At 48.8% G+C, this 26,230-nt stretch overlaps 1 protein-coding gene across 4 annotated transcripts in view; it reads right to left on the bottom strand.

Moving 5' to 3' along the window:
• Window positions 1-26,230, bottom strand: part of LOC135175723 (deubiquitinase DESI2-like) — a 51,231-nt gene extending 25,001 nt beyond the window's left edge. Inside the window, exons 1-2 of one of the 4 annotated variants that reach the window (XM_064144046.1) lie at window positions 26,140-26,230; window positions 24,677-24,900 (exon numbers count right to left, since the gene is read on the bottom strand). In XM_064144046.1, the coding sequence (XP_064000116.1) occupies window positions 24,677-24,763 (87 nt within the window). In that variant the 5' untranslated portion in view covers window positions 24,764-24,900; window positions 26,140-26,230. Of the gene's footprint in view, window positions 1-15,425; window positions 16,338-24,676; window positions 24,901-25,944; window positions 25,963-26,139 lie in introns of those variants that run through there. The other 3 variants (XM_064144045.1, XM_064144048.1, XM_064144047.1) reach the window with 3 other exon arrangements.

The following is a 26,230-nucleotide window of genomic DNA, read 5'->3' as shown; positions in this document are numbered from 1 at the left end:
ACATAACTCCACATCAAGACCCAAGAGCAACAGGGCAAGCGACAGGGCACCTAATCACAGAATAGCACGAGCTGGAAGAGACCCATAAGGATCACTGACTCCAGTTCCATACAGGGCTACCTCAAATGAAACCATAATGACCAAGAGCATTTTCTAGATGCTTTTGGCACTATGACAAGCTTGCTGCCATAACCACTTCTCTGGAGACCCTGTCCCAGTGACCAATCACCCTCTGAGTGAAGAGCCTTTTCTTAACGTCCAATCTGAACTTGCTCTGATGCAGCTTCATCCCATTTCCTCATGTCCTAGAATTAGGCACATCAGGCTCCCTGCATGCCAGTGCCTTAGCTGCAGAGTGGGAATAACAACCTTTTCCTTCTCCAGAGAAACACTGGCAAATGCACTGAGAAGACCAAGAAAGGATCACGTGCACGAGTGAAGGGCAAGCAGGTCTCAAGTACCCTCCTGTTCCAACATCTGCAATGGCAGCACTTCGTGGAGAAACTCACACTTGCCTAAAGCTGCAAGTGCCACCAGCAAGCTGCAAAGCACAAAACTGGCCAGTGGGAGCTAAAGTGTCCTGGGAAGAAGCATGCCACACAGTCACAGAATCATAGAATGGACCAGGTTGGAAGAGACCTCCAAGATCATCCAGTCCAACCTAGCACCCAGTCCCCTCATGCTGTGTTGCTTTCTTGCCCACCAGCTCTGCACCCTCAGCCCCCTGAACAGTATTTGCCGTGCTGCAACAGACATGTCTGCAGCTTGCACATCATCCTCTTGAGTGGCTCGGGCCTTCCCAACAGAATTCCACGAATAGCACAATGAGTGCTGCCTTTCCCTCCCCCTTAACTCGCTCTCCTCTTGCTTTCCTACACGCCAAAGCAAAAAGCTTCCTCCGAATTGGATTTCAGCTGTCACAAAGGCAGCACTTTTCTCCTAGGAAGTCTGGGCGCTAATGACACAAGTAGCAGCTGCATCTGAACGCTTCTCTGCTCCATGTGGTCAAAGGGCAACAAAAGCCAAGGACAGGAACAGATGTCAGGGCTGTCTGCTTGCAATAACTCCCCACCCTCCCCAGACAGGCTCTGTTGGGGAAAGGAGGGGCACCACCACCTCCTGATTAACATGAAGCTTGGGGACAGCTGCTAAGCCAGCCTGAGTGAGCTGCAACAGAGCAGAAACCTGGGCACAGGTCGTGTGGGAGCCGTTCCTCAGCCCACCACTCAGGAACCCTGCTGCTGCCTCCCATTCCTATGGGGGTCACATCAGGCCAGGGAGATGCCAAAAAGCAGTAAAGATTTGAACATCACAAGTATCTCCCCCTGCTCAGTAAAAGCTCTCTTTCCCTTCTTACATGTCAGGCAACCCAAGGCAAAGAAGTGGAAGCGACTTGCTGGAAGTGTGATCAAGGTGGGAACTAGGACTAGAGCTTTGGTATTTCTTCCTGAGTATGCAGTGTTTTACTCAAACAAAGGTTTGGTTGCTCCCGGCTAGGGTCCAAGGACAGGATTTGTTGGCAGCATGGCAGTCTGCCAAGAGCTTTTGATTCCCGTGTGCTCAAAGCACTTGTACCGTTTGTGAGACACTGGTGCTGCTGAACACAATACTGTGTTTGAACGGGAAGGGGAGGGGAACATCTCCAGCTATTAGAATCATAGAAACACAGAACGAGTCAGGCTTGGAAGGGACCACAAGGAGCAGCCAGTTCCAACCCCCCTGCCATGCCCAGGGACACCCTACCCTAGAACAGGCTGCCCACAGCCTCAGCCAGCCTGGCCTCAAACACCTCCAGCCATGGGGCCTCAACCACCTCCCTGGGCAACCCATTCCAGCCTCTCACCACTCTCATGCTCAACAACTTCCTCCTCACGGTCAGCCTGACTCTCCCTACCTCCAGCTTTGCTCCATTCCCCCCAGTCCTGTCACTCCCCGACAGCCCAAAATGTCCCTCCTCAGCCTTTTTGTAAGCCCCCTTCAGATACTAAAAGGCCACATTAAAGTCACCTCAGAGTCTATTATTTCATTTAAATAAGAGCTGGTCTCCCATAATCATGCTATCCTAGCAGAGAATAAATAAGAGTGAGCCTGACCCTAGCTATGCTCATTAGCAACAATCTGTTATCAATTTACTGAGACAAAATGACAGTCTGTCAGATACACCATCACTTTGTTTCTTTCACTCTGCATCCTGGGACAGAAGGAAGGGTGGAGGAGAGCACAGAACCTAATCATGTCATAGAATCAGCCAGGTTGGAAGAGACCTCCAAGCTCAGCCAGTCCAACCTGGCACCCAGCCCTAGACAATCAACCAGACCATGGCACTAAGTGCCCCAGCCAGGCTTGGCTTCAACACCTCCAGGGACAGCGACTCCACCACCTCCCTGGGCAGCCCATTCCAATGCCAATCACTCTCTCTGACAACAACTTCCTCCGAACATCCAGCCTAGACCTCCCCTGTCACAGCTTGAGACTGTGTCCCCTTGTTCTGCTGCTGCTTGCCTGGCAGCAGAGCCCAACCCCACCTGGCTACAGCCTCCCTTCAGGTAGTTGTAGCCAGCAATGAGGTCTGCCCTGAGCCTCCTCTTCTGCAGGCTGCACACCCCCAGCTCCCTCAGCCTCTCCTCACAGGGCTGTGCTCCAGGCCCCTCCCCAGCCTTGCTGCCCTTCTCTGGACACCTTCCAGCATCTCAACATCTCTCTTCAATTGAGGAGCCCAGAACTGGACACAGCACTCAAGGTGTGGCCTTGTCATAGAGACACTAAGGAGCACATTTTAAGCAACATGCCAAAGACAGGCACAACACTCCCAGGAAAGCAGTTGTGCCCCAAAGACTTAAGAGCTCCCAGGTATCTTCCAAGGAAGCTAAATACTTATGTGTTTTTCCCAGCAGGTGCTCCTCATAGGCATTATACTTGTGCTGCAGCAGCATCACAGATCCAGAGGTACAGCACCAGCTCTGATGCAGGATCCATGGACAACTTCAGCTTTCCTTTCTGGTTTCCCACTGTGCACCTTTCTGACCTTCTGGCAGCAGAGCAGCTGGTGTGGAGCTCAGAGGAGGTAAGTAACACCTCTGGATGCTGAAGTTCTTTGACAGAACAACTTCACACAGAAAGAGTGGCAGGGCAGTGATAACTTCCTGACTCCACTGATCAAACAGATCCCCATGCTTCCCGGGCAGCTGAGATGCTTGACATAAGGGATATTGTGGTGATGAATAATTGAGTAGCTGGAGAAACACTGTGAGCCCAAGGACAGATGCCTCCCATTTGCAAGCTCAGGGAGCTGAGCCTGCACTTTGCAGGAGGGAGGAAGAGAGAGGAGGTGGCAGGATGAGAAGGTGACAAGGTTGGTGTGACCCTGGGAGTCAGTAGCCCTTCCAAGACTCGTTGCCTTTTGTCTCCCAGCACAGGTAGTGGTATTATCCTGCATTTCTCCAGGTGGCTTTCTCTATCCATGCCATTGAGGAATCAGAGCAGACATGAACCCTGGCAATTCCTGGCAACAACTCAGCTAAATGAGATGCATCATTAGAAGCTGCATTCGTGTGTTTAATAGGCTTTAACATCAGCTTTAATGAGACACCTCTGAGATCTCAGGAGAGGTAATGGACAGCTGGAATTATGCTTCAAAGACCTGAGGGTATGAGAAAGTAGAATTCAAGTTCGGAGGTACCAAGTAGAGGATTTTTAAGCACCTGATGTGTTAGTGCTAAGTTGTTCTTTACACTAACTTCAAGCTCTCCATCTGCATAAACACGTTTGGGCCAGCGACAGCTTTAACTCTACCGAGATCGTTCGAACCAGCAGCTGCAACGAGCACCAAACTGCAGCCTAATTACACATTACAAAGGGAATCCCTGAGGAATTTCAACAGCCGCTGCACTACAAACAGCACTTGAAAAGCCACAGACGGGAGTGTGAGCCTCCTTAGCACGACTTCTCCGAAGAGATGCATCTGAAAGCTAGGATGTCCCTTTGACTCCGGCTTGCTTCCTGCTTTCTTGCCTTTCTCTCCAAGTAGACAGTGAGGAGGACTATGAAAGAGAAAAGCATAAGGGGTCTGTCTCTCCCTCCTCCCCAGCCCTTTTTCTCCTCTCCCATTTCAGCATTCAGATGAAGTCACAGAACCACAGAACGCATTGGGTTAGAAGGGACCTCTAGAGATCACCTAGTCCAACCCCCCTGCTGCAAGCACAGACATCCCCATCTAAATCAGCCTGCTCGAGTCCCATCGAGCCTGCAGGGATTCGACCTCCACCACTCCCCTGGGAAACCCGTTCCAGTGTTCCACCGTCCTGATAGTAGCAAACTTCTGATAGAGTACATTCACGTAGGAGCACCAGCCCAAATATTTAATGCACTCTAAGTTAGATCTTCCACACCTTTGTCTTCCCTCCCATTAGCCCTGCCTGAATGCAAGGGACAGAAAAGTTTGTCCAGCAGTCAGGGGGGAAACGTAAAACCAACCCAATTAACAGGGTGCCTCTCTGTCCTCCCTTGCCCCTCAAGGAACACCCTCTCTGCTTGCCTGGGCTTGCAAGTCTCTGTCTAGCATGACACAATGCATCTCCTGCCAGCAGCACTCTGCCCAAGGCAGGAGGCAGAATACTCCTCAGACAACAAAACCAACTGAAATCTTCTGTGGATCCATGTGGTTTGCATTTATTTATCCTTGCAGAGTTTTTGCTCAGCTGAACTCACAGCTCTTTTGCTTATGAGACCTAAACAAAGAACTTGTTAATACCATCTATTCTGGTCCCAAGAGCACCTGAGCTTGAAATGGACCCATTTATTTTGCCCCCATGTTTTCTTGGCCTGCACTGAAATTAATCTGTTCTGCTTCAGTTCAGTACATCCCATCCCTCAATGCACTGGCTCCCAATACTCTCACAGCAGCAAGCACACGAGGCACAATGCTCCAGCAGCAGAAAATAGGAGAGGTCTATTCCACAGCCTGAGGAGCTGCCAAAGAGAAGACAGCCAGCTGTCCTGGATAATGAGCAGCCACAGAAATGAGACTGAACAGGGGCACAGCAAATGGCACTGCAATCAAGAACAATGACTGCTGGAACTGGAGACAGATGGTGGGTGGATTGCAGCTGGGACATGCATTTTTAAGATCTGGCCTCCACAGCTTTGGAAACCTCCAACGCTGCCTTCCCAGCTTTTCCACAAGTGCCTCCATGGCAGACGCCAGCCTGTACCAGCCTCTGTGCTGGGACAGACTCTGGAAAACTGCTGCTCCAAGGTAGGAAAGGGCAGAAGAGATTCTCTTATGGCAGCAAAGCCTCACATTTGCCAAAAACTGCCCTGAGTGGAACCAAAGCAGTAGAAAGGAAGAGAGAGGTTGGCCTCTACTTGCTCTTCCACAAGAGCAGCAAGTGCTTTCTGCTTGCACCTGGTTATCATAACCACGAGTCCTCCCTTCTCCAGGAGGGTACAAACCAACTTTCTAACCACTTCCACCTGCCAGAGGGGATTTTACTGTTCCACCTGCCTCAGAAGGAAGCAGCTTGATCATTTGCTCATAGTGCATCTGAGTCAGGCCTTCTTAGTCATAGAATCATAGAATCAACCAGGTTGGAAGAGACCTCCAAGATCATCCAATCCAACCTAGCAGCCAGCCCTGTCCCTCATGGTGAAGCAGTTTTCTTCCATAGAAGGATTCCTTTTCCACAAAACAGAGATCTGATAGACCTGTACCTGCTGTAGATCACTGTTCCCACCTCTCAAAGATCATTTGTAACTCACAGCATTTCTTCTTCCCTTATCTTACATATATAAAACCAGGAGATATTCAAAACTCACCTGGACACTCCTCTATGATCTGCTCTAGGTGATCCTGCTCTGACAGGGGGGTTAGAATGGAAGAGCTTCCAAGGTCCCTTCCAGCCCCTGACATCCTGTGATTCTGTCATCAGTGCTGTTCGAGACACTTTAAGATTCGTGGCTGAAAACCTAATTTAGCAATTAAAACCATTTTTCACTCTCAGGACATAGCCCCATATTTTGCTCCCAGGTGAGAAGTCTCACAGGTTCACATGTTGATTAGATAGAGCTCTGAGGCAGAGAGCTCTACTTTCACTTCTCTGTACCTTGCATGTTGAAGAACACCCAGTCTTTACACAGAATGGTACAAAGCATTTCCCCCCCCCCCCCGCCCCCAAACAGTTTGAGCCCTTTTCCTAGAGAAAGAATCACCAGACTTGTAAATTTTACTGCCTTTCTTCTCCAGCAGCAATATATATTTTATGTATTGATTGATCTCTGCCTCCCTGCCCAGGTTCAGCTGCACCATTTTGGCACCATGACAGCAACAAGAGAGACTGAAGCAAACAGAGAAACAGAGCAGGGGCAACCCAGGTCACCAACGTAGCTTTCAGCCCTAGGACACCCATTTAAACTCAGTTCATTGCACTAATGCACAACTATATACCTGCCCACTGCCACACTTAAGAGATGGCTCTGACAGCTGTTCCAACTTAGTACCTCTGTTTCTACCACTGATGCTCAGCTCTCTCCAGCAGGAGTTCCCACCACACGCATAACTGGTCCCTCTGGGCTGCCTCAGGGGAAGCTGGGTGACCAGCTGAGCTGTGAACCTATAAACCAGGAATGAGGTACAAAAGGCACAAGGATCTGCTTTGCTACTGCCAACATAAATTTATTTGGTAGGAGAGTGACAGCCCCTAGGACTGTCAACACATCAGCTTCCATCAATACTGAGAGGGGTTGGTTTCTTTGCTCTAATGAGTAGCCAAGTGACGTTCGAAACCTTGACAGCCTAATGAGCCAGAAGCTAAATCCTGCTCACAGAAGTGTCATGTTTTAAAAGGAGTCTGCCTTTCTGTTTAGGGAAACCCCAAGAAGCAGCTGAGAAAATTCACTGGAAACCAGCTTCAGTCTGCTGAATCACAGCGTCTCAGTGTGTCAGGGGCTGGAAGGGACCTCCAAAGCTCATCCAGTCCAACCCCCCTGCCAGAGCAGGATCTCCTAGACCAGATCACACAGGAACACGTCCAGGCAGGTTTGGAACATCTCCAGAGAGGAAGGCTCCACAATCCCTCTGGGCAGCCTGTCCCAGTGCTCTGTCACCCTCACAGGGAAAAAAAAGTCATCCTTATGTCTACAGAAACTTCTATGCCTCAGCTCCCACCCATTGCCCCTGGTCCTGTCATCAGGCATCACCCAGCAGAGCCTGGCTCCAGCCTCCTGGCTCCAGCACACCTTTATAAACATTGATGAGGTCACCTCTCAATCTCCTCTTCTCCAAACTACAGAGCCCCACCTCCCTCAGCCTCTCCTCGTAAGAGAGATGTAAGTTGTAAGAGACAGTACTTTGGATAGCCATCTGCAGAAACTAACTCAGGAACACTGATGTGAGGACTACTACTGACAGGATCTGTGAAGCTTTGCTCCAGAAGCAGAGTTCAGCTTTTTTTTTTCCAAGCTGTGTTAGCTTTCCTAGCTTCTCCTCGATCACTTCTGTTTGCTGGTTAAAGGAGAGCATGCTGTGGAGCAGTGGAAGTGCGTGCAGGACTAGCAGAAGAGAGAACTGCCACATCACCCTGTGAATCAGCTTCAGTCAGTCCACAGGGCACCAGAGCACTGGTTCAGTGAGCTTGCTGATGGGATGAATGCTGTAGCTGGAGAAGGCAAGGTTCTGTGTACAGTCAGCAGACGGCTCTTAAAACTTCTCATGCATAAGCATAGAGCAGTCAGCTAAAGAGCTGCAGTGCTGGAGAAGATCAGCAGTACCAAGGACAGGTAGTCGGCTGTCACCCTGACAACGCCAAAACAGACTGTTCCCCTGGTAGAGAACACATCCACAGGTTGCTGCCAAGACAACTGAAATCCATCTAGTATGCATAAATGGGCACACTTTATCATGCACTTATTAACCCAGGCCATGTCAATTACTCATTAGCTTCTTAATTACTTTATAGCAGATGCATGTTTGGACTCCTTCAGGAAGGAGTGCACCCAGATGCAGCTCTGCATATTCAGTTTTCTCTCTTTTCTTCCTCCAATTGCTTTTCTCTCTCCAAAGGTTCAAGAGAGGGATAGCTAGCAGCATTTAATCATTTGCTCAGAGGCTTGAGCCAGGCAACAAGTACACCACAGTGCTCTGCATCCCCAAACTGCTTTAATTTTCCTTCTGAGTTCAAGCAGGTCAAGGCAACAATCCCACTCTATGACTTGCCTGCCTGAGGGGCAGCCTGTTGTCACTCTAATTAAATTGATGCAGTAATCTAGGAGGAAAAGAGCAGCAGAAACAAAGCCTCACCTGCACGTAGTGCCAGGCTGCTCAGCCTGATGTATTTAGAAACTCTCATGTACTGCCACTGCATTTGCCAGCAGTTATTATTATTATTATCTTCAAATTCAAGAGCATCTGCACTGGGAAATGGTGCAACCAAGAAAAGTGAAGCAGTGTGGACAACTATCTCAGGTCTTGGGCTCAGGACTCTGGTGATGTACAGTGAGAGCAGCTCATTTGCAGCATTGGTCCTATCTGGTCTTCCTGGCTTCTCAACCAAGAGTCTGCCCAAGGAGTTCTCCAGCCCATAATAAGTGTCACAATAACCAATGCATCACTGTTACAGATTTTGCAGTGGGTCCATTACTGATGGTGATGATACACCCCAGACTTATTATGCAACACAAGCAGAGTTTAACAGTCTAAACTCAGTTCTACTCCCCTAAAAATCCAGCCCAAACAGAGCAGCACAGAAGGCCAGCTACAACCTCTAGGAAGGTACAGAAAACAAGCTTGTGAGAGCTACCTGATCCCTCCTACTACACTCAACTACTCTTAGAAACAAAGGCAGTTTAGTTTATGTAGGACATGTTACAGCACTGTTGGAAACCTATTACTAGACATCAGGCACCTGCTGTCTCATCATTCTGTTGTGATTTCCAGTAGGCTGTACTCAATATGGTTTGAAAAGAGCACACTGCATAAGGCTCTGGATAAATGAAGAGTCATAGAATCATGGAATCAGCCAGTTTGGAAGAGACCTCCAAGCTCATCTAGTCCAACCTAGCACCCAGCCCTGGCCAATCAACCAGAGCGTGGCACTAAGTGCCCCATCCAGGCTTTGCTTCAACACCTTCAGGGATGGCAACTAGTATTAGGAGCTGCCAGAACTTTACCAACAGCTCCCCAAGGCAATATTTTGCTGTTTGCTCTCTGTTTGTTAAATGCCTTTAGTTTGGCCAACATACAAAGAAGGAAAAAGAAAGAAATCTTAGTGACCCTCTGTCACTTAGTCTTTCAAGACTGCAAGTTGCTCTGTTCACTGAGAGCATCTCTACAGCACGAAACTCTACAGCAAGAAACCTCACCACAGCAAGGAACTCCACAGCTGCCAAACTACTTGACAAAGAAAGTTCCCTTGCTTCCCATGCAGCTTCCTGGAATGCCAGAGTCAGGCGATGCTGTACACCTCCACACAGAGCAGCTCACAACCAACCAGCGAGTAGTGCAGAGGTGAGACCACCACTTGCATTAGGATTTCTCACTCTTCTGACTAAGCGAACCGAGAGAATCTGAGATCGCTACTAAGAGCAACCACAAACATGTTGACACTTGTGTGAATAAACAGAACTGTTCTTTCCTCCAGAGAGATAATAAAATGTTCCATGATCTAGCCAGTGCTTATAACAATCACTTCACAGAACAAGGTGCTCTGCTTGCAATCCTGTTGCTGGTTCTAAAAGAGGCTCAAAGGTTCTTTATGTACCAAAGTTAGTGGCACTAAGCAGCTCTGTTCCTTCACTTCCAAAGCATTTAATTGCAGCACCCAAGAGCCTCACTTTCTCTTTTCCACTCACACAAGAAGCAAAAACAGGATGCCAGAATGGTTACGACTGTGCTGAGAGGTCATCACCTTCTAATACCATGCAAGCAATAGATGTCAAAGCAAAATGTTGAAAATTACACAGCTTGAAAGAGCAAAATCAAAAGTAATTCCCACCTCCATAATACTATTTTGCATCAGAGGTTGGCTTAAAACACTCATTTTATGCATTTATTCTGTGGCCATATAGATCCTCTTGCTTTATGCCTTTCCTCACAAACAGCTACTGGGAGGGCCATTATAAAGGATTACATTGTGGCTACCTCTGTGACATTGGAAGACACAGGGGAAATCTCAGAGCTAGTGCATCTACAATGACTTGAATTTTGTTTCCCTCTCACTCCAGTGAATCATAGAATCAACCAGCTTGGAAGAGACCTCCAAGCTCAGCCAGCCCAACCTAGCACCCAGCCCTGCCCAGTCAACCAGACCATGGCACTAAGTGCCTCATCCAGGCTTTTCTTGAACACCTCCAAGGTTGGCAACTCCACCACCTCCCTGGGCAGCCCATTCCAATGCCAAACACTCTCTCTGACAACAACTTCCTCCTAACATCCAGCCTAGACCTCCCCTGGCACAGCTTGAGACTGTGTCCCCTTGTTCTGTTGCTACTTGCCTGGCAGAAGAGACCAACCCCACCTGGCTACAGCCTCCCTGCAGGTAGTTGTAGCCAGCAATGAGGTCTGCCCTGAGCCTCCTCCTCTGCAGGCTGCACACCCCCAGCTCCCTCAGCCTCTCCTCACAGGGCTGTGCTCCAGGCCCCTTACCAGCCTCAGAGGAAGACAAGTAATGCCTATGGAATCAATGGCACAACACTGGGCAAGGCTCAAAAAGAGACCCATCTCTCTCATCCAAACAGACCTTGTATCACTGCTCCTTGCTGACCAAGGCTCCTATTCTCCTCTGCAGCACATCTCAGAGGCTCCTTTTCCTCAGCATAAAGAGCATGCACTAATACTAGCAGATCAAAATGACAGCTTTGTGTGTTATCAGCTGTAAAGACAGCAGAAATCCAGGACAACCATATTTGTAATAAAAAAGGGATAGCACTGATATGAATATCTTTGCTTTTAATTTGATAGCATGAATACACTGTGCAAGAAGCTGAATATATTATGAGAGCCCCCAGCTTGAATCTCTGCCAAGTGAACTGTTTTTAGTGGAATGTGTTTAGCTTGCTCGCTCAAGATGTAAACCTAGGCAATAATTTCAGCTACTCTTCTGTCTGATTTAAGCAAGCAACATTTATAAATGTACAATGGCCAAGGCAACTATTCCAAAGTAAGCCACAAAGACTTAAAGTGATGAGGAAATAGGATGATATCCTATCCTGGCTGAAGAAGTCAACCCTAAGACCTGATCCACAACAAACATCTTACTAAGGCAGCGCAAAGGGAAGAGAGCTGCAAGGTAAGAAGGGGAATTTGATGTATCCCTCTAAAGGCAAAGTGATAACTGACAGATGACAGCAAATTCTATCATAGATTTTTTTATCAAGGGAGGTTCTCCTCCCCCTCTACTCTGCCCTGCTGAGACCTCATCTTGAATAATGCCTTCAGTGTTGGGCTCACCAGTTGAAGAGGGACAGGGATCTGCTGGAGAGGGTCCAGCAGAGGGCTACAAGGATGATGAAGGGGCTGAAGCACTGCCTGATGAGGAGAGGCTGCTTAGTCTGGAGAAGAGAAGACTGAAAGGGGATTTAATAAATGTTTATAAGTATCTGAAGGCTGCCAGGAGGCAGGGGACAGGCACTGCTCCCTGGGATAGGACAAGGAGCAATGGGTGTAAGCTGCAGCAAAAGAGGTTCTGCCTCAACACAAGGGGGAACTTCTTTCCTGGAAGGGTCCCAGAGCACTGCACAGGCTGCCCAGAGAGGTTGTGGAGTCTCCTTCTCTGGAGCCTTTCAAGGCCTGTCTGGATGTGTTCCTCTGTGTTAGATAGTATTGTCCTACTCTGGCAGCAGGGTTGGACTCGATCTCCTTGGGTCCCTTCCAACCCTGTAACATCCTGTGAGCCTGTGATTATATAGACCACATTGTTTCATGCAAGTCTCCAAACAGCTGTTGGCTTAGAGCAAGCCCTGGAGCCAGAGCTGGATTCAGGTTAAGAAGAATTCATCTATGGTCACACCCCTGGTTTTATTTTATAGTCACACTTAGACCTTAATGTCACAGTTCAGTATCTGCATATTCACTCTTTGAGTAGCAAAGTAGCTGCTCTGAGCAGCTGAGTAGCAAAGTTCTGCTGCCATGCCTGTTTTATAAGAGTGCAGGTGCGTACAAGCTCTTCAGCAACAGATGGAGCAGGATATAATCACCCTGCATGCTGAGGGTGAGGGAGGTTTCTTTCAATGATAGTATTTTGAATACTTGGAATAGGCAGTAATTGTTCGGTTCTTTGATGCTGAAGAAAATAAGTCTACAAATAGATCTACCTGCTTCAGCTATTTCTGCAAACACCTCATTAAACAGAAGCATTTTTCCCCCCCTAAAGAAAGCCTGGAACACATCCAGTGGGTAAAAGGATAAATGCCTATAATATTTGAATGCATAAGGCTGCACAGAATGGGTATTTCATAGCTGCACAAAGCTCATAATTGAACTTCTGCCCCAGAGGTAAGTTTTCCTGCAGCCTAAGTGCTTCCAGATGCCATAGAGGGGTCATGTTCCTTGTCAGGAAACAGAGTTTTACATCCAGTTAATCGTTATGCCCAGCTGTCCTTTTTTTTGCTGTCCTTTCCCCCTCCCCCTTTTTTCTCCCCATTAAGGCTAGTTTTCCAACAGTCACTCAAGCAAATATGCTCATTTCCCAGTTCCCCTGAAATCCACAGCATCACAAAGTGCATATTTTACATGGCTACCTTCCAAACTCCATGGTGCTAAAATCATAGCAGCAATGGTAAAGCATGCAGCCTCAATAATCATCATGAAGGACTTGAACTAGGCGTGACTCAGTGGTAGCCAAACAGATGCCATATGAAAATAGAATGGTTTCTATGTACAGAGTAGTTAGCTCATGGAGTTAGTACTCAGCACACAAAGACTTTCATGGCTTGCTAAGCGCTGAAAATTCCTCAAGCTGAATTAAACTGATGACCTCACAGTATCACAGTATCACCAAGGTTGGAAGAGACCTCACAGATCATCAAGTCCAACCCTTTACCACAGAGCTCAAGGCTAGACCATGGCACCAAGTGCCATGTCCAATCCTGCCTTGAACAGCTCCAGGGACGGCGACTCCACCACCTCCCCAGGCAGCCCATTCCAGTGTCCAATGACTCTCTCAGTGAAGAACTTTCTCCTCACCTCCAGCCTAAATTTCCCCTGGCATAGCTTGAGGCTGTGTCCTCTTGTTCTGGTGCTGGCCACCTGAGAGAAGAGAGCAACCTCCTCCTGGCCACAACCACCCCTCAGGTAGTTGTAGACAGCAATAAGGTCACCCCTGAGCCTCCTCTTCTCCAGGCTAAACAACCCCAGCTCCCTCAGCCTCTCCTCGTAGGGCTGTGCTCAAGGCCTCTCCCCAGCCTCGTCGCCCTTCTCTGGACACGTTCAAGTATCTCAATGTCTTTCTTAAACTGAGGGGCCCAGAACTGAACACAGTACTCAAGGTGTGGTCTAACCAGTGCAGAGTACAGGGGCAGAATGACCTCCCTGCTCCTGCTGGCCACACCATTCCTGATGCAGGCCAGGATGCCATTGACCCTCTTGGCCACCTGGGCACACTGCTGGCTCCTGTTCAGGTGGGTATCAACCAGCACCCCCAGATCCCTTTCTGTTTGGTTGCTCTCCAGCCACTCCGACCTCAATTCAGCTCACTCTGCCCGGGTACCCATCTCAGAACACTGTAACTACTAACAGCAAGTCCCTTCTCCAATAATTCGTCTGGCCTTCATCTTTGCTGTCAAACACAGGAAGAAAGACAAAGACTATGTCCACCCAGTACGTGCATCTCTTCAGCTCCATAGCAAAATGTTCACTGATCTGGGACAGCTCAACCATGGCTGAGAGAGAAGAGTTCAGATCACAGCCTGCTGCAGAACAAGAGAAAGAATTTGCAAGGAGGACAGCACATAAAACACAAAGGTAGTATGATGTCTGCATCCTCCTCAAAAAAAATAGTAAGAAACTTTTGTGTCTGCATTTGCAGTGGCAGTCTCTTGCTACCAAGCATTAGCCACCTCCTGCTTGGGTGTACAGACCTCCTGCTTGAAGAACTCCAGGGAATTGACAGTTCAGGCTGCCAAGCAACTGACCACTGAACACTCTTAACCAAAGTCTAGGGAAGGATTTTATGCCAACTTTCTCAATTTTACCAATATCAGCTCTGGAAGAGGCAGCTTCAAGTTACTGTAGTTGTGCTTTTCAGACAATCCTTCAATACACAGGCAGCTCTACCTAGATACCCCTTACCACTCACTCTTCCCTCAGAGAGCAAGCCAACATTTTTAGTCAACAACAGATCACTTACATCTTTGCAAAAATAATAACAAAAGATCTGACATTTGCAAAAACCAACTCAAAATCTCTCTGGTGTCTACTCTCTGGATTCTCCCAACAAGGAAACCCACATTAAACCATGGGCTTCCTACTGAAAGCTGTCACTGCCAGATGGCAAAGAGCAAATATATAGCCATCATCTCCAAGGTCTGGAGCTAGATATTTAGAGCTCTGGCAGCCCCTGGACCTCAGGAGATTGTCTTCCCCAGCAAAGTTCACTGAATTTTCAGAAGATCTGAAAGCTTTTCTTTCAGTCATTAGTTCATGACCAAAAACCAGAGGTGAAGTACACCATAATCAAAGTGTTCCTCATCTGAACATGCCTCTCCCAAGCTTCAGCCAGACCAGAAACAGACAGGTTGTGCCAAAGCTTTCTTCTCCCCGAGGACTCATGCCAAGGCATTCATAGCTTCTGATTTGTTAGCACAGACTCACGTTTGCCCTTCCAAGAGGTACACTATGAACTTTCAGTAAACATTGCTGAGGAGCATGTCCCTGTGCTCAAACTTCACCAGTTCAGACACTTTCTTACTGTTGTGGTTAACCTTCAAAGGAAATTAACTACAATCGTATGCTTATGAGGGACTAATCCATGTTATTACTCTAGAAACTAAGTCCTTACTGCAATTCCACAGTTGTTTCTCCTCCCTGGATACAATCTTGACCCCTTCCCCACAGCTTGGCAGTGCTTGCTCTAATTGTCCCCCACATAAAAGAGAGGTGATCACATCTCCTTCCTTAATTAAGACACTGAAAATTAATAAGTTCTCCCCTCACCCAGTACTGCTCCTGAAAGATCCTGAAGAAAACCAGGCACAGTTTTGTCTGTAATCTGGCCCAATATTGCTAAATATACCAAAGAAAAAAGGCAGGGTCATCATCATCATCTCTGACAACCAGAACATGATATGCTTGGATGAGGAGTTCAGTAGGGTAGGAATCAGCCTGAGGACCTGTGCTTGGCTGTTCTTCATACACTTGCCTACCTCAAGCACGGATTCCCAGGTGACCCCATTGCCCCCCCTCCCCTTCTCCACAAACAATATTCTTCCATACTCACCATGTCATAAACATTTAGAATCACTGGTTCATTTGCCATGGTTGATTGTAGTAGAGACTGGAAAAAAACCTTTCAGTCCCTGATGGATGTGTGATGCTGCCCTCAGGGTAAGCTTTTACCCTGAGCTGGGTAGAAGGAGATGCCTCATCCTACAGTCTCCAAAGGAAGGAGCGTGGAAAGAGAAGGAAAGGAGGAAATTCTCGTGGTTAGGAGGGTGGTGAAGTTAGTTGCAGGGGGGCAGGAAGGCTTGGGCTGAGTTTGATGGTTGTATAGGGTTTATTATACTCCTCCACAGTACGACAGATGTGAGGTCTCTTTCCAGCTCTGTAGCAGCACACCTCAGGGTCTGTAGACACCAGAGCAGCCAGGCACCGGCCAAGCCTGTAAATCCCGATCCTCTGAAGACAAGCAGCCACCGAGCCCTGAGAGAAGCTCTCTCCCGGCTCCACGCGAGAGGCGGCTGGCAGCGTTTGTGGGGTTGTCTCTCGGCGTCCTCGCCGGTGGAGCGGAGGGATGCTGCTAGAGCGCAGGGCTGCCGGCACGGCGCAGCGCTCGGGGGCACCGAGGCGTGCAGCAGGTTCGGAGCCGGACACCGATGGCCCTCGGCGGGCAGCGCCCAGCGGCGCGCTCGGCCCCAGCCCGCCGGTGGCCGTGAGCTGTCCGCGGTGCTGAAGCTCTGCTCCCGGCAGCTGCGCGGGGCTCCGGCGCTCGGCGAGCCAGGAGCCGTCCGCAGTGCTGGGGTTCGTCGGGAGCCGTCCGCGGTAACGGCGCTCGGCCCGTCGGGAGCCTGGAGTTGTGCGGGGCGCTGGAGCCCGGCTCGCCGGGAGCCGTCCGCCGTACCGAAGCTGGGCCCGTGCTCAAGCGCTCCGGGGAGGGCTCTCCGCCCCTGGCAGGTCATCGCGGAGAGGCTGTGCCAGAGAAGCTCCAGCGCGGGGCTCGGCGGCGGGAGGAGGAAGAGGAAGGGGCTGGCTGCCCCCGGGGCAGAGAGGGGGTGCCACAGCCCCCATCCTGCCCGCAGCCGTGCAGGTAGAGCTGACGCCGGCGCCCGAGTTAGCGGGCAGCTCTCGGCGGGAGGTAGCGCTGGACTACCGGGGCTGGAGGGAAGATGATGCCGAGCTCTCGCTTCAACGCAGCGGTCGCGGCCGGGCACCCCCAGCGCTGCCTGCTCTCCTCGCTGCCGGAGCCGGTCCTTATTTCGGGATCAGCTAGTCCCGAGCCGGGCACAGCCTGCTGACTGACAGCCACGGAGACCTGCCCCGTCCTCTACTGGCTGGACGCATCCCTGCACAGCACACGGTGGGAGGGCGGGGAAGGACCAAGCGACTGATCAGGGCGAGTAGTTTCACTTCTGACAGCGGCAGGGTCTGGAGTTTGTTCTGTCCTGAGGCCGCTTCGCAGCCTTGTGAGGCCCGGGCAGCTATTCAATACCTTGCCAGCAAACGTTCACCTCCGACCAGGACGCGAGAGTCAATTATCAAATCTACTGCAGTAAATTCCTTTTCCTTTTGCTCCTCCTCTCTCTTTAAGGGGAGAGCAGGGTCTGCGATGGTGCTGGAAATGGGAGAAGCTTGGTTTAGGGGGGGAGGTGGGTGGAAGGAGGGGCTACAACGGATCGAAGGGGATTCCTGCACCCAGAGAATTGCAGTGGTGTGGGAAATACCAGGCTGACCTTAAACGTTTGTTCAGACACCGCAGACTTCTGAAGCACGGGGGGGGGGGGGGGGGGGGGGGGGGGGAAGAAAAAAGCAAGCAAGCAGAGATGAGCTCATCTGATTTGGAGGCGTATCCGAGTCTCTCTGCCAGCTCACAGCCAACCAGAGCTGAATGAAAATTGCAGGAGCCCGTTACATCAGCAAAGCCCAGCATGCCCCAGCGCTTCCCGGTACTGCCGTTAGCCGCATGCAAACAATCCCGTCCGGGCGAAGGGCTCATCCCGCCCTGTCAGGAGCGGAGAGGTAAGATCATCCGAGAGCTGCAGCCTCAAACGCGACTTGTTACCCAGGCTGCAAGAAGCTTTGTGGAGAAGACAGGCAGCATGAAAAGGAGGCGACCTCACGTCCTGCATAATAAAGTGCCAGCCCGACAGAGACGGACACAAAACTTTGCCTCCAGCCAGTGACAGAGCCCAGTAGCTGCTTTGCTCTAAGAGTGTGCATTTGCATTTCCAAAGAGCGAAGCCACTGCTCAGCCCTGGGCGTGCAACGTGACAGGGACTCCAGCGCAGTGATTTCGTCTGGGCTAATCATCCATGCGTAGGCGAGGCAGTTCCACAGCCCATCCCTCCAACCCACCAGCTTCCCTGTCAGGTGCCACTAAACTCTCTGGGCTCTCAGCAGCACTTGTGCAGGTGGGAAAAGGTACTTCCTCCCTACCATCTCAGAGTCCGGATGCTGCTCGGGGACCAGATGAGGCCCCATCACCATTTTAAAGACTGTGAAGCAATGGAAAGCTCCCTCGGTAAGGGGCTCAGGACTATCATTCATGCTCTAAATAGCAAAAGAAACCTCCTACTGAATCCCACAGGATTTCTGCTAAACTGTCAAACGTGCCCTGAGATCATCACGTTTAGGGGTGCTCCACTCTGGTGATGTTTAAAGGAGACTTAAAAGGGCAGGGAATAGCTGTTGTACTGACAACAGCTGAACATGCCTCTCCTAAGTTTGGCATACAAGATGCTGTATCGCTGCAATAAAGGGAGCTCGACTTTAACCACCTTGGCATCTGCATCCTGACTCTGGCTGTGATTTTCACCAACGTCATCCCATTGGCCTCTGCCCACCCAGCCTGGCCAGGTCCCCCGGCAGGGCTCTCCTACCCTCCAACAGATCCACAGCTTCTCCTAGCTAGGTGTCATCTGCAAACTTACTGATGCTGGACTCAATCCCCTGCTCCAGATCATCAGTAAAGATATTGAACAGGACTGTGCCCAGCACTGACCCCTGGGGCACACCACCAGTGCCAGCTGCCAGCTGGATGTGGCACCATTCACCACCACTCTCTGGGCCCAGCCCTCCAGCCAGTTCTTGACCCATATCAGAGTGAATCTGTTCAAGCCATGAGCTGCCAGCTGTGCCAGGAGCGTGCTGTGGCAGACGGTGTCAAAGGCTTTGCTGAAGCTAGACAACACCTCCATTCACATTTAAGCAGCCTACTGCAAGGCCTCATTTTCTCAGATTCCTCACGCCCTGCCACTCCCCTCAAAGGGACTGATGAATTCAACTGTGGTCTACCATACTTAACTTATTCAGGGCATAAGCAAATGTGCATCTTCAATGACCCCTGTCTAAAGCAGACAATGTGGCCTTGTGTGTGTTCCTAGTTTAAGAATGAGGCAACAAGGGTTAAAAGAAAATTAATGCCACCATCTACCATGTATTAGAAACCAATCAATCAGGCACAACCTTCGGTAATTACCTGGTGCATTAAAGGTAGTAGCTGAGAGCTTCAGCCACCTCCTCCAGGACTCGGTTACAAAAGTGACAGTGCTGGGCACTGTGAACAGTGCTGTAGCATTCCACTGGGGCTGAGAACAAAAGAGCAGCAGCACAAGAGGGGACTAATGGATGTATTAGAGGTGATGGTCATATCCGAGGGGCTGTCTACTTGCATTGCTATTCAGAAATGGTGCTTTAAATTAACGCTTTTCCTTAACCCCCCCCTGTGTACTTCCAAAGGCTCCTTAGCAACTCAGGAGCCAATGAGCTTTCAAGCACGCCTCACAGCAGGGCCACCCAGCTTAAACCTCAAGGCCCATCATAGTCTTGTCTCCACATCAGCTACACCACCCCTGGCTGTCCATTATACTCTAAGACAACTTGTCACTTTGGATTGTATCTAGACCTTTTACCCACGTCAGGTTGTCATTATCATCCCATCCTGAGTACATTAGCCAAGACTGTCATTTGTAAAGGAAGTATTAAATGGCCTTTTAGATACTAGAGACTGCATTTTCTTCCCCAAGCCCCTGAAAATAAACCATATCTCTTAGCATCACATGTACATTTAATGACTTTTGAATACTTCTAAGAACAGCAACTCCACCACTTCTCTGGGTGAAATGTTCCATGTTTCATGACTCTTTTGGTGAAGAAACTTTTCCTACTGTCTAATCTAAACCTTCTCTGCTGCAACTTGAAGCCATTTCCACTTGTCTTACCACTTGTTACTTGAGAGAAGAGCCTGACCTTCACCTCACTATGACTCTTTTCAGCTCATCCAGTCCAACCTAGCACCCAGCCCTAGCCAATCAACCAGACCATAGCCCTAAGTGCCCCAGCCAGGCTTTGCTTCAACACCTCCAGGGACATGTTCATTCTGATGTTAAAGAATAGGCAAGAAGAATCATAGAATCAGTCAGGGTTGGAAGGGACCACAAGGAGCAGCCAGTTCCAAGCTCCCTGCCATGCCCAGGGACACCCTACCCTAGAGCAGGCTGCACACAGCCTCAGCCAGCCTGCCCTTAAACACCTCCAGCCATGGGGCCTCAACCACCTCCCTGGGCAACTCATTCCAGCCTCTCACCACTCTCATGCTCAACAACTTCCTCCTCACCTCCAGCCTCACTCTCCCCACCTCCAGCTTTGCTCCATTCCCCCCCAGTCCTGGCACTCCCTGAGAGCCTAAAAAGTCTCTCCCCAGCTTTTTTGTAGGCCACTTCAGATACCAAAAGGCCACCAGAAGGTCAGCAGACCCTTCCTAATCAGAGAAGAGAAGCATTAAGGTTGGAAAAGACCTTTAAGATCATCAAGTCCAACCATAACCCAGCTACCACGACCAATAAAACTGTACCCTGAAGTGCCACATCTACACACTGCTTGAACACTGCTGGTTTCAGAGCCAAAGAAGCGGAGTGACAGCTCATGAATGGTTTGGTAGAGAGGCACAAGCAAAAATGGATTCTGTAAATCCAAGGGCAACTTGGTACAACTGTCACTGTCACACTCACTGCCCTTCCCACAGCAGAGGACCCAGGAAACATCACACCAGCACTAGCACTTGTCACACAGTCCAGCTTTAGGTGTATTTGAGATGCAACGGGCTTGGGAGATGTCAGCGTATCCCTGCTTCTCCTCTATCTCCTTCCTGCTTCCCTTAGTCACTGCAGGCCTGGGTCTTTACGAGGTTGCTTATCACAGATCTCCAACGAGTAGCTGCAGACACTTCTGCAGCAGCCCTTGTTTAGGTTTGCATATTATGAACTGATTACCACAAACAAACATCTCTACGGAGTTTGGTATTTTATGGCTCGTCACAGACCCCCTCAATATGAGCATCTGGTCTGTGAGACCTTTTCACCAGCATTCCTTGATTTTTCTTATATCAGTTTCAGGAAAATAATTCTACTTTCACATATGTTCCTGACTCGGCCACATTAATTCCCTGCCTCCACAACACCTGGGAAGAATCAAGTCTCAGCAGCCAGCAGCCAATCAGACACAGTTCCACATGCTTTGGGTACTGTCTGATTTATAATTTTGTGAGTAAACACTTAAAAGCCTCTTCCAGTCTAATATTTGTGTTTGCCACTTTAAGAAATAAGTGCTCAGGTTTTGCCTGTGCCCTGCCTGTCTAAATTGCCAACCTGTGCGGTTTTTTTTAACCTGTGAATAAGTTTCTGGCAAGTTTTAATGTTAATAAACAGTCTTCATAGTTATTAACAATCATCAGCTGGATATGAAAATTAAGACAGGTTATTAACTTTGCATCGTCCTTCACATGTCTGCTCAGGACCAAAGAGGACTGGAGCTGTTCAAGGCAGGATTGGACGTGGCACTTGGTGCCATGGTCTAGCCTTGAGCTCTGTGGTAAAGGGTTGGACTTGATGATCTGTGAGGTCTCTTCCAACCCTGATGATACTGTGACTGAAACAAGGTGCAATGCCACACTTGTGGAGGAGACAGGAATTGACATTGTAAGATGTGATCCAATGAGAGAGATGCTGCATAATTATCAGTGTGTCTAAGCTGCCTCTCTCTTCTGCCAGGACAACCTTTGTTTCCTTGCTGAGCAAGCTCCAAACTACTCCAATCAAGGCACTTCTGTTGCACTCTGACAGAGACACAGAAAAATCAGCATTCTGACATGTAATCCCCCCTCAGCAGTCCGCTCTGAGACCCATCCACTGATGGATGTTGCCATCCCTGGAGGTGTTGAAGCAGAGCCTGGCTGGGGCACTTAGTGCCATGGTCTGGTTGATTGGACAGGGCTGGGTGCTAGGTTGGACTGGCTGAGCTTGGAGGTCTCTTCCAACCTGGTTGATTCTATGATTCTAATAGTCATGCACCAGCTCAGCTACTTCCTTACCAACTATGAGCAATACTTGCACTGAACAAGGAACTACCATTCTGAAGAAAAATCATCTCCATTTCTCCCATTTTTTTCTTCTGCAGGGCAATGATTATCAGACTACTGATGAAAATCCTCTGTTGAGGTTGAACTGTTGTATCTCTAAACAAAAAAAAGGGTGAGGGGAAGATTGTGACATGACTGGGGGTGCTGATTGATACCTGCCTGAACAGCAGCCAGCAGTGTGCCCAGGTGGCCAAGAGAGCCAGTGGCATCCTGGCCTGCATCAGGAATGGTGTGGTCAGCAGGAGCAGGGAGGTCATTCTGCCCCTGTACTCTGCACTGGTTAGACAACACCTTGAGTACTGTGTTCAGTTCTGGGCCCCCCAGTTTAGAAGGGACATTGAGATGCTTGAGCGTGTCCAGAGAAGGGCGACGAGGCTGGGGAGAGGCCTTGAGCACAGCCCTACGAGGAGAGGCTGAGGGAGCTGGGATTGGTTAGCCTGGAGAAGAGGAGGCTCAGGGGTGACCTTATTGCTGTCTACAACTACCTGAGGGGTGGTTGTGGCCAGGAGGAGGTTGCTCTCTTCTCTCAGGTGGCCAGCTCCAGAACGAGAGGACACAGCCTCAGGCTGCGCCAGGGGAGATTTAGGCTGGAGGTGAGGAGAAAGTTCTTCACTGAGAGAGTCATTGGACACTGGAATGGGCTGCCCGGGGAGGTGGTGGAGTCGCTGTCCCTGGAGCTGTTCAAGGCAGGATTGGACGTGGCACTTGGTGCCATGGTCTAGCCTTGAGCTCTGTGGTAAAGGGTTGGACTTGATGATCTGTGAGGTCTCTTCCAACCCTGATGATACTGTGATACTGTGACTGCTTTCCAAGTAGCTTTTTAATCTTTCTAAATATTCACACCATACTTCCTGCTCTCCAAAGGAGGAGGAGGCTAGGGCTAGGTGGCACTGCAGGATAATGGACCAAATTATTACAGGTATTAATTATGCAAATGTGGTGACCTCATCAACGAGCTCCATACCCAATACAGATGTATTCAGTCCTCAGTCGCTGAAAGAATTGACAGCAACAGTCCCTAGTACCTAATGTTGCTAGATTGGTGCTAGCCAGCAGGAGTTCACTTTTCCCAAAGTGCTGCTTGAGGTAATGAAGTATACAAAACTGTCAACATTGCTTCAGACATCCATCAGAGTTTGCCTGCTCTGTGAGTTCTGCACTGTAGGTGTTATAAATACTAATGCACAGGCACTGGCCCCACACAGCCGTAACCTAGGCTAACAGAGACAGGGGAATGTGCTGCTTTCTGCTGAAAGCCCTGGAATAAGGTTAAAACTAAACTAACAGAAATCGTTGCGTGGAGAATATTTTCTAAAATAAAATCAGTAAAAAAAACAACAAACCCCAAACTAAAACCCAAAGCCCAAACTTAAAGCCCAACACTAAAACCAAAAATCAACCCCCAACGCCCCCTACTAAAACCAAAGCCCAAAAGCCAAAGCCAAAACCCAAACCTACATTTAAAAAATGCTTTTAAAAATAAAAGTGAAAAATTAGAATTCAAGATATGTAAAAGAAAAATCAGAATTATTTAAAAATAAAATTAATAAAAAAAAATTAAGCATTTAAAATAATATATATTTTTTAAATCAACTAAAATGACAACATTAAAAAGCATTATTCTTCCTGTGCTGCCTACTCTGCCTAAGCAGTTTGGCACCAGGGGAGAGCTATCTATTCCTATTAGGAAAAGCATTATGCAGGTACAGTCCTACTTCCTCCCAAGGTTGTATTTCCAGCACCAAAGTGAAACCCACAGCAGCCTTGCTTCACAACCATCCCAATGTCATCTCTCTCAGACTCACACCTCTACATACACACACAGGTGTGTGCATAGAATCAACCAGGTTGGAAGAGACCTCCAAGCTCAGCCAGTCCAACCTAGCACCCAGCCCTAGCCAATCAACCAGACCATGGCACTGAGTGCCTCAGCCAGGCTTTGCACTATGAAAGCACTATGAAAAGAGGCTTAGCTGTAGAGTATGGAACAACTGAATTGTGTGAATAAGTTGTGATGTGCACATGCATCTCTTGATGCAATGTCCTATACCACTGCCTGCTTTGGCTTTTCTAGAGTAACTTGAATGAATCATAGAATCAAAGAATCAGCCAGGTTGGAAGAGACCTCCAAGCTCATCCAGTCCAACCTAGCACCCAGCCCTCTCCAGTCAACCAGACCATGGCACTAAATGCCTCATGCAGTCTTTTCTTGAACACCTCCAGGGAGGGTGACTCCACCACCTCCCTGGGCAGCCCGTTCCAGTGGCAAATTTGTTTCTCTTTCTGCATGCCTTGCAGACACACACAGTGCCTGCCTTTCCCCTGCTTCAAACTAGCACACCCTGCTTGCACCTTTGCACTGCAGTAATCAAAATCACCTACAACAACAATAATTCTCATGTATAAAATAATTGCAAGGAAGGCTGTCTGGCTTTAAATTAGGGGGAAGATGGTGTATGGAGAACAGGAATCTCTAGAATAAAAGCTCTTGCATGATTATCTAGAAAAGCAGTCCTTGTTGTAAAGCCAAATGCACCCTTAGCAGTATTCTAACAGAATTGCTGCCCTTGCATTGGGGCGCCAAAGATCCCACTTGAAGACTGCACTCATGTACTTCACATGGCTATGGACTTAAGGGAGCAGAAGGGTCTTAACCCCATCTCAGCCCTCTCCCTCTCACCTTCCAGGGGGCTGCGAATTCTCAGACCAACATCTCTCTTCCTTTCTAACCCCAAATCTCACCCACCATCTGTGAGGAATGGCAGGGAGGCAGAAAAGAAGGTAATCAAAACTCTTCTTGAGGAGAATTTGCTGAGTAGAAGAGAGGCTGATGTGGCTCCCAGGTGGTCTGTAGGAATCCTCAGGTAAGAAGTCTACAAGAATAGCCTCCATATACCAACCTTTCCTCCCAGCTGGCACCACTTGCCTTTCTCAGCAGCATGATGACACAACAGCCTCCCACTCTTCTGCTTCTTAGTTTTATCCATTTTCTTCCAAGCTTCTTACTGATATAGACGTTGTCTTTGAGTCCAAGAGGAAGTCCTATCCAGGGAGCTCAAGGTGACAGAACAGGTTTCAGCAGCTTCTCTACAAGGTCAGAGGGCAGCCCCTCCACTTCTGTCATCTGGAACAGCCAGAAGAAGGGCATAATTTGTAGAGAAGCTGAGGGGAAAGGGGAAAAGGAAGCAGCAGCTATCTTTTTAAACCCTTCTTATCAAAGTGTTGCCACACCTGCACCAAACCTGTATCTCACCACACCTGTGTCTCAGAGAGTGAGGAGACACCAGGCACACTTCTGTTCTATTCTCAGCTTCTCTCATGATTTCCACTAAGAACTCCATTGGTTCTTATCTGTTATTTGATAAGGGGCAGGGAACTAATCTGGATTCCGGCAGAACTTCCTTTTATCTTCAGACGTGATTTTAAAAATGGTAGGAAAACAAATTGACTGGGTCAAAAATTAGTTGAGTTGAACAAATTAGTTGAGCTGAACAGACAGTCCTTGCTGATCTAGAGACCAAGAGATGTCAAAGTAGCTGTGGAAATGGCAGCTGCTCCTGGTATTCCTCTGCAGCTACAAAGCTCAACTGCAGCACCGCATCTTCTATTCATCATGAAAATAAAGCCTTACGGGACACAGACCCAAACTGTGCATCCTGCATCACTAAGCAAGAGAGATGAAAATGGCTGGCAGGCAGCAACAGACCACTGCAAACCCTTTACTGGCTATAACGTGCCAAAATAGCAGAGGAGAACTTTGCCACCTTAGCACTATCAGCAAAGAGCCCTGGCTCACAGACAGTGCAGCCTGCTAGTGCCTGAGACACAAGTCTTCATGTGGGAGCCAGCTAAGACTGCAAGCAATGTATTTATAGAATCATAAAATCAGTCAGGGTAGGAAGGGACCACAAGGATCAGCCAGTTCCAAGCCCCCTGCCATGGGCAGGGACACCCTACCCTAGATCAGGCTGCCCACAGTGCATTATTTTTCTCACTTTGCTAAAATTCTTTTACCCACTTTCCAGAGGCTCTTCGTGGACAACCAGAGAAGAGAGGAGTTTGCTTTGTTTGGTGAATCTCACTGAGACTGTGCAAGAAATCAATGTTTCCTGAGGAAAAACAAATGAAAGAGCATCCCAGGCTCTGGGATGAAAAAGCCATTTTTTACCAACAGTGCACTGCAGCAGATCAACTCTTGTCATTATAAAAGAGAAACTGCTTGCAAAATGGAATTCCAGCAGGCATTTAATCCTTCTTCTCCAAACTAAAAGCATCCCAGGCTCATCATGCATCAAGGCCTTGACAAATTCATCCTTAGAAACTTAAGCACCACCACTCCACCTTTAGCCACCTAATCACTCACATACTCATCCTCTTTCTCTCACTCACAGAGCTCTCCTGCTACCCAAGACAAGGAGCTGAGCTGTATTTTGTATTCTGCATCTATTCCTAAG

This window comes from Pogoniulus pusillus, chromosome 1 (genome assembly GCF_015220805.1).
Source record: "Pogoniulus pusillus isolate bPogPus1 chromosome 1, bPogPus1.pri, whole genome shotgun sequence".
Classification (NCBI taxonomy): Eukaryota; Metazoa; Chordata; class Aves; order Piciformes; family Lybiidae; genus Pogoniulus; species Pogoniulus pusillus.
Note: the sequence above shows the minus strand (reverse complement) of the source record. Positions and strands in the feature narration are given on the sequence as shown.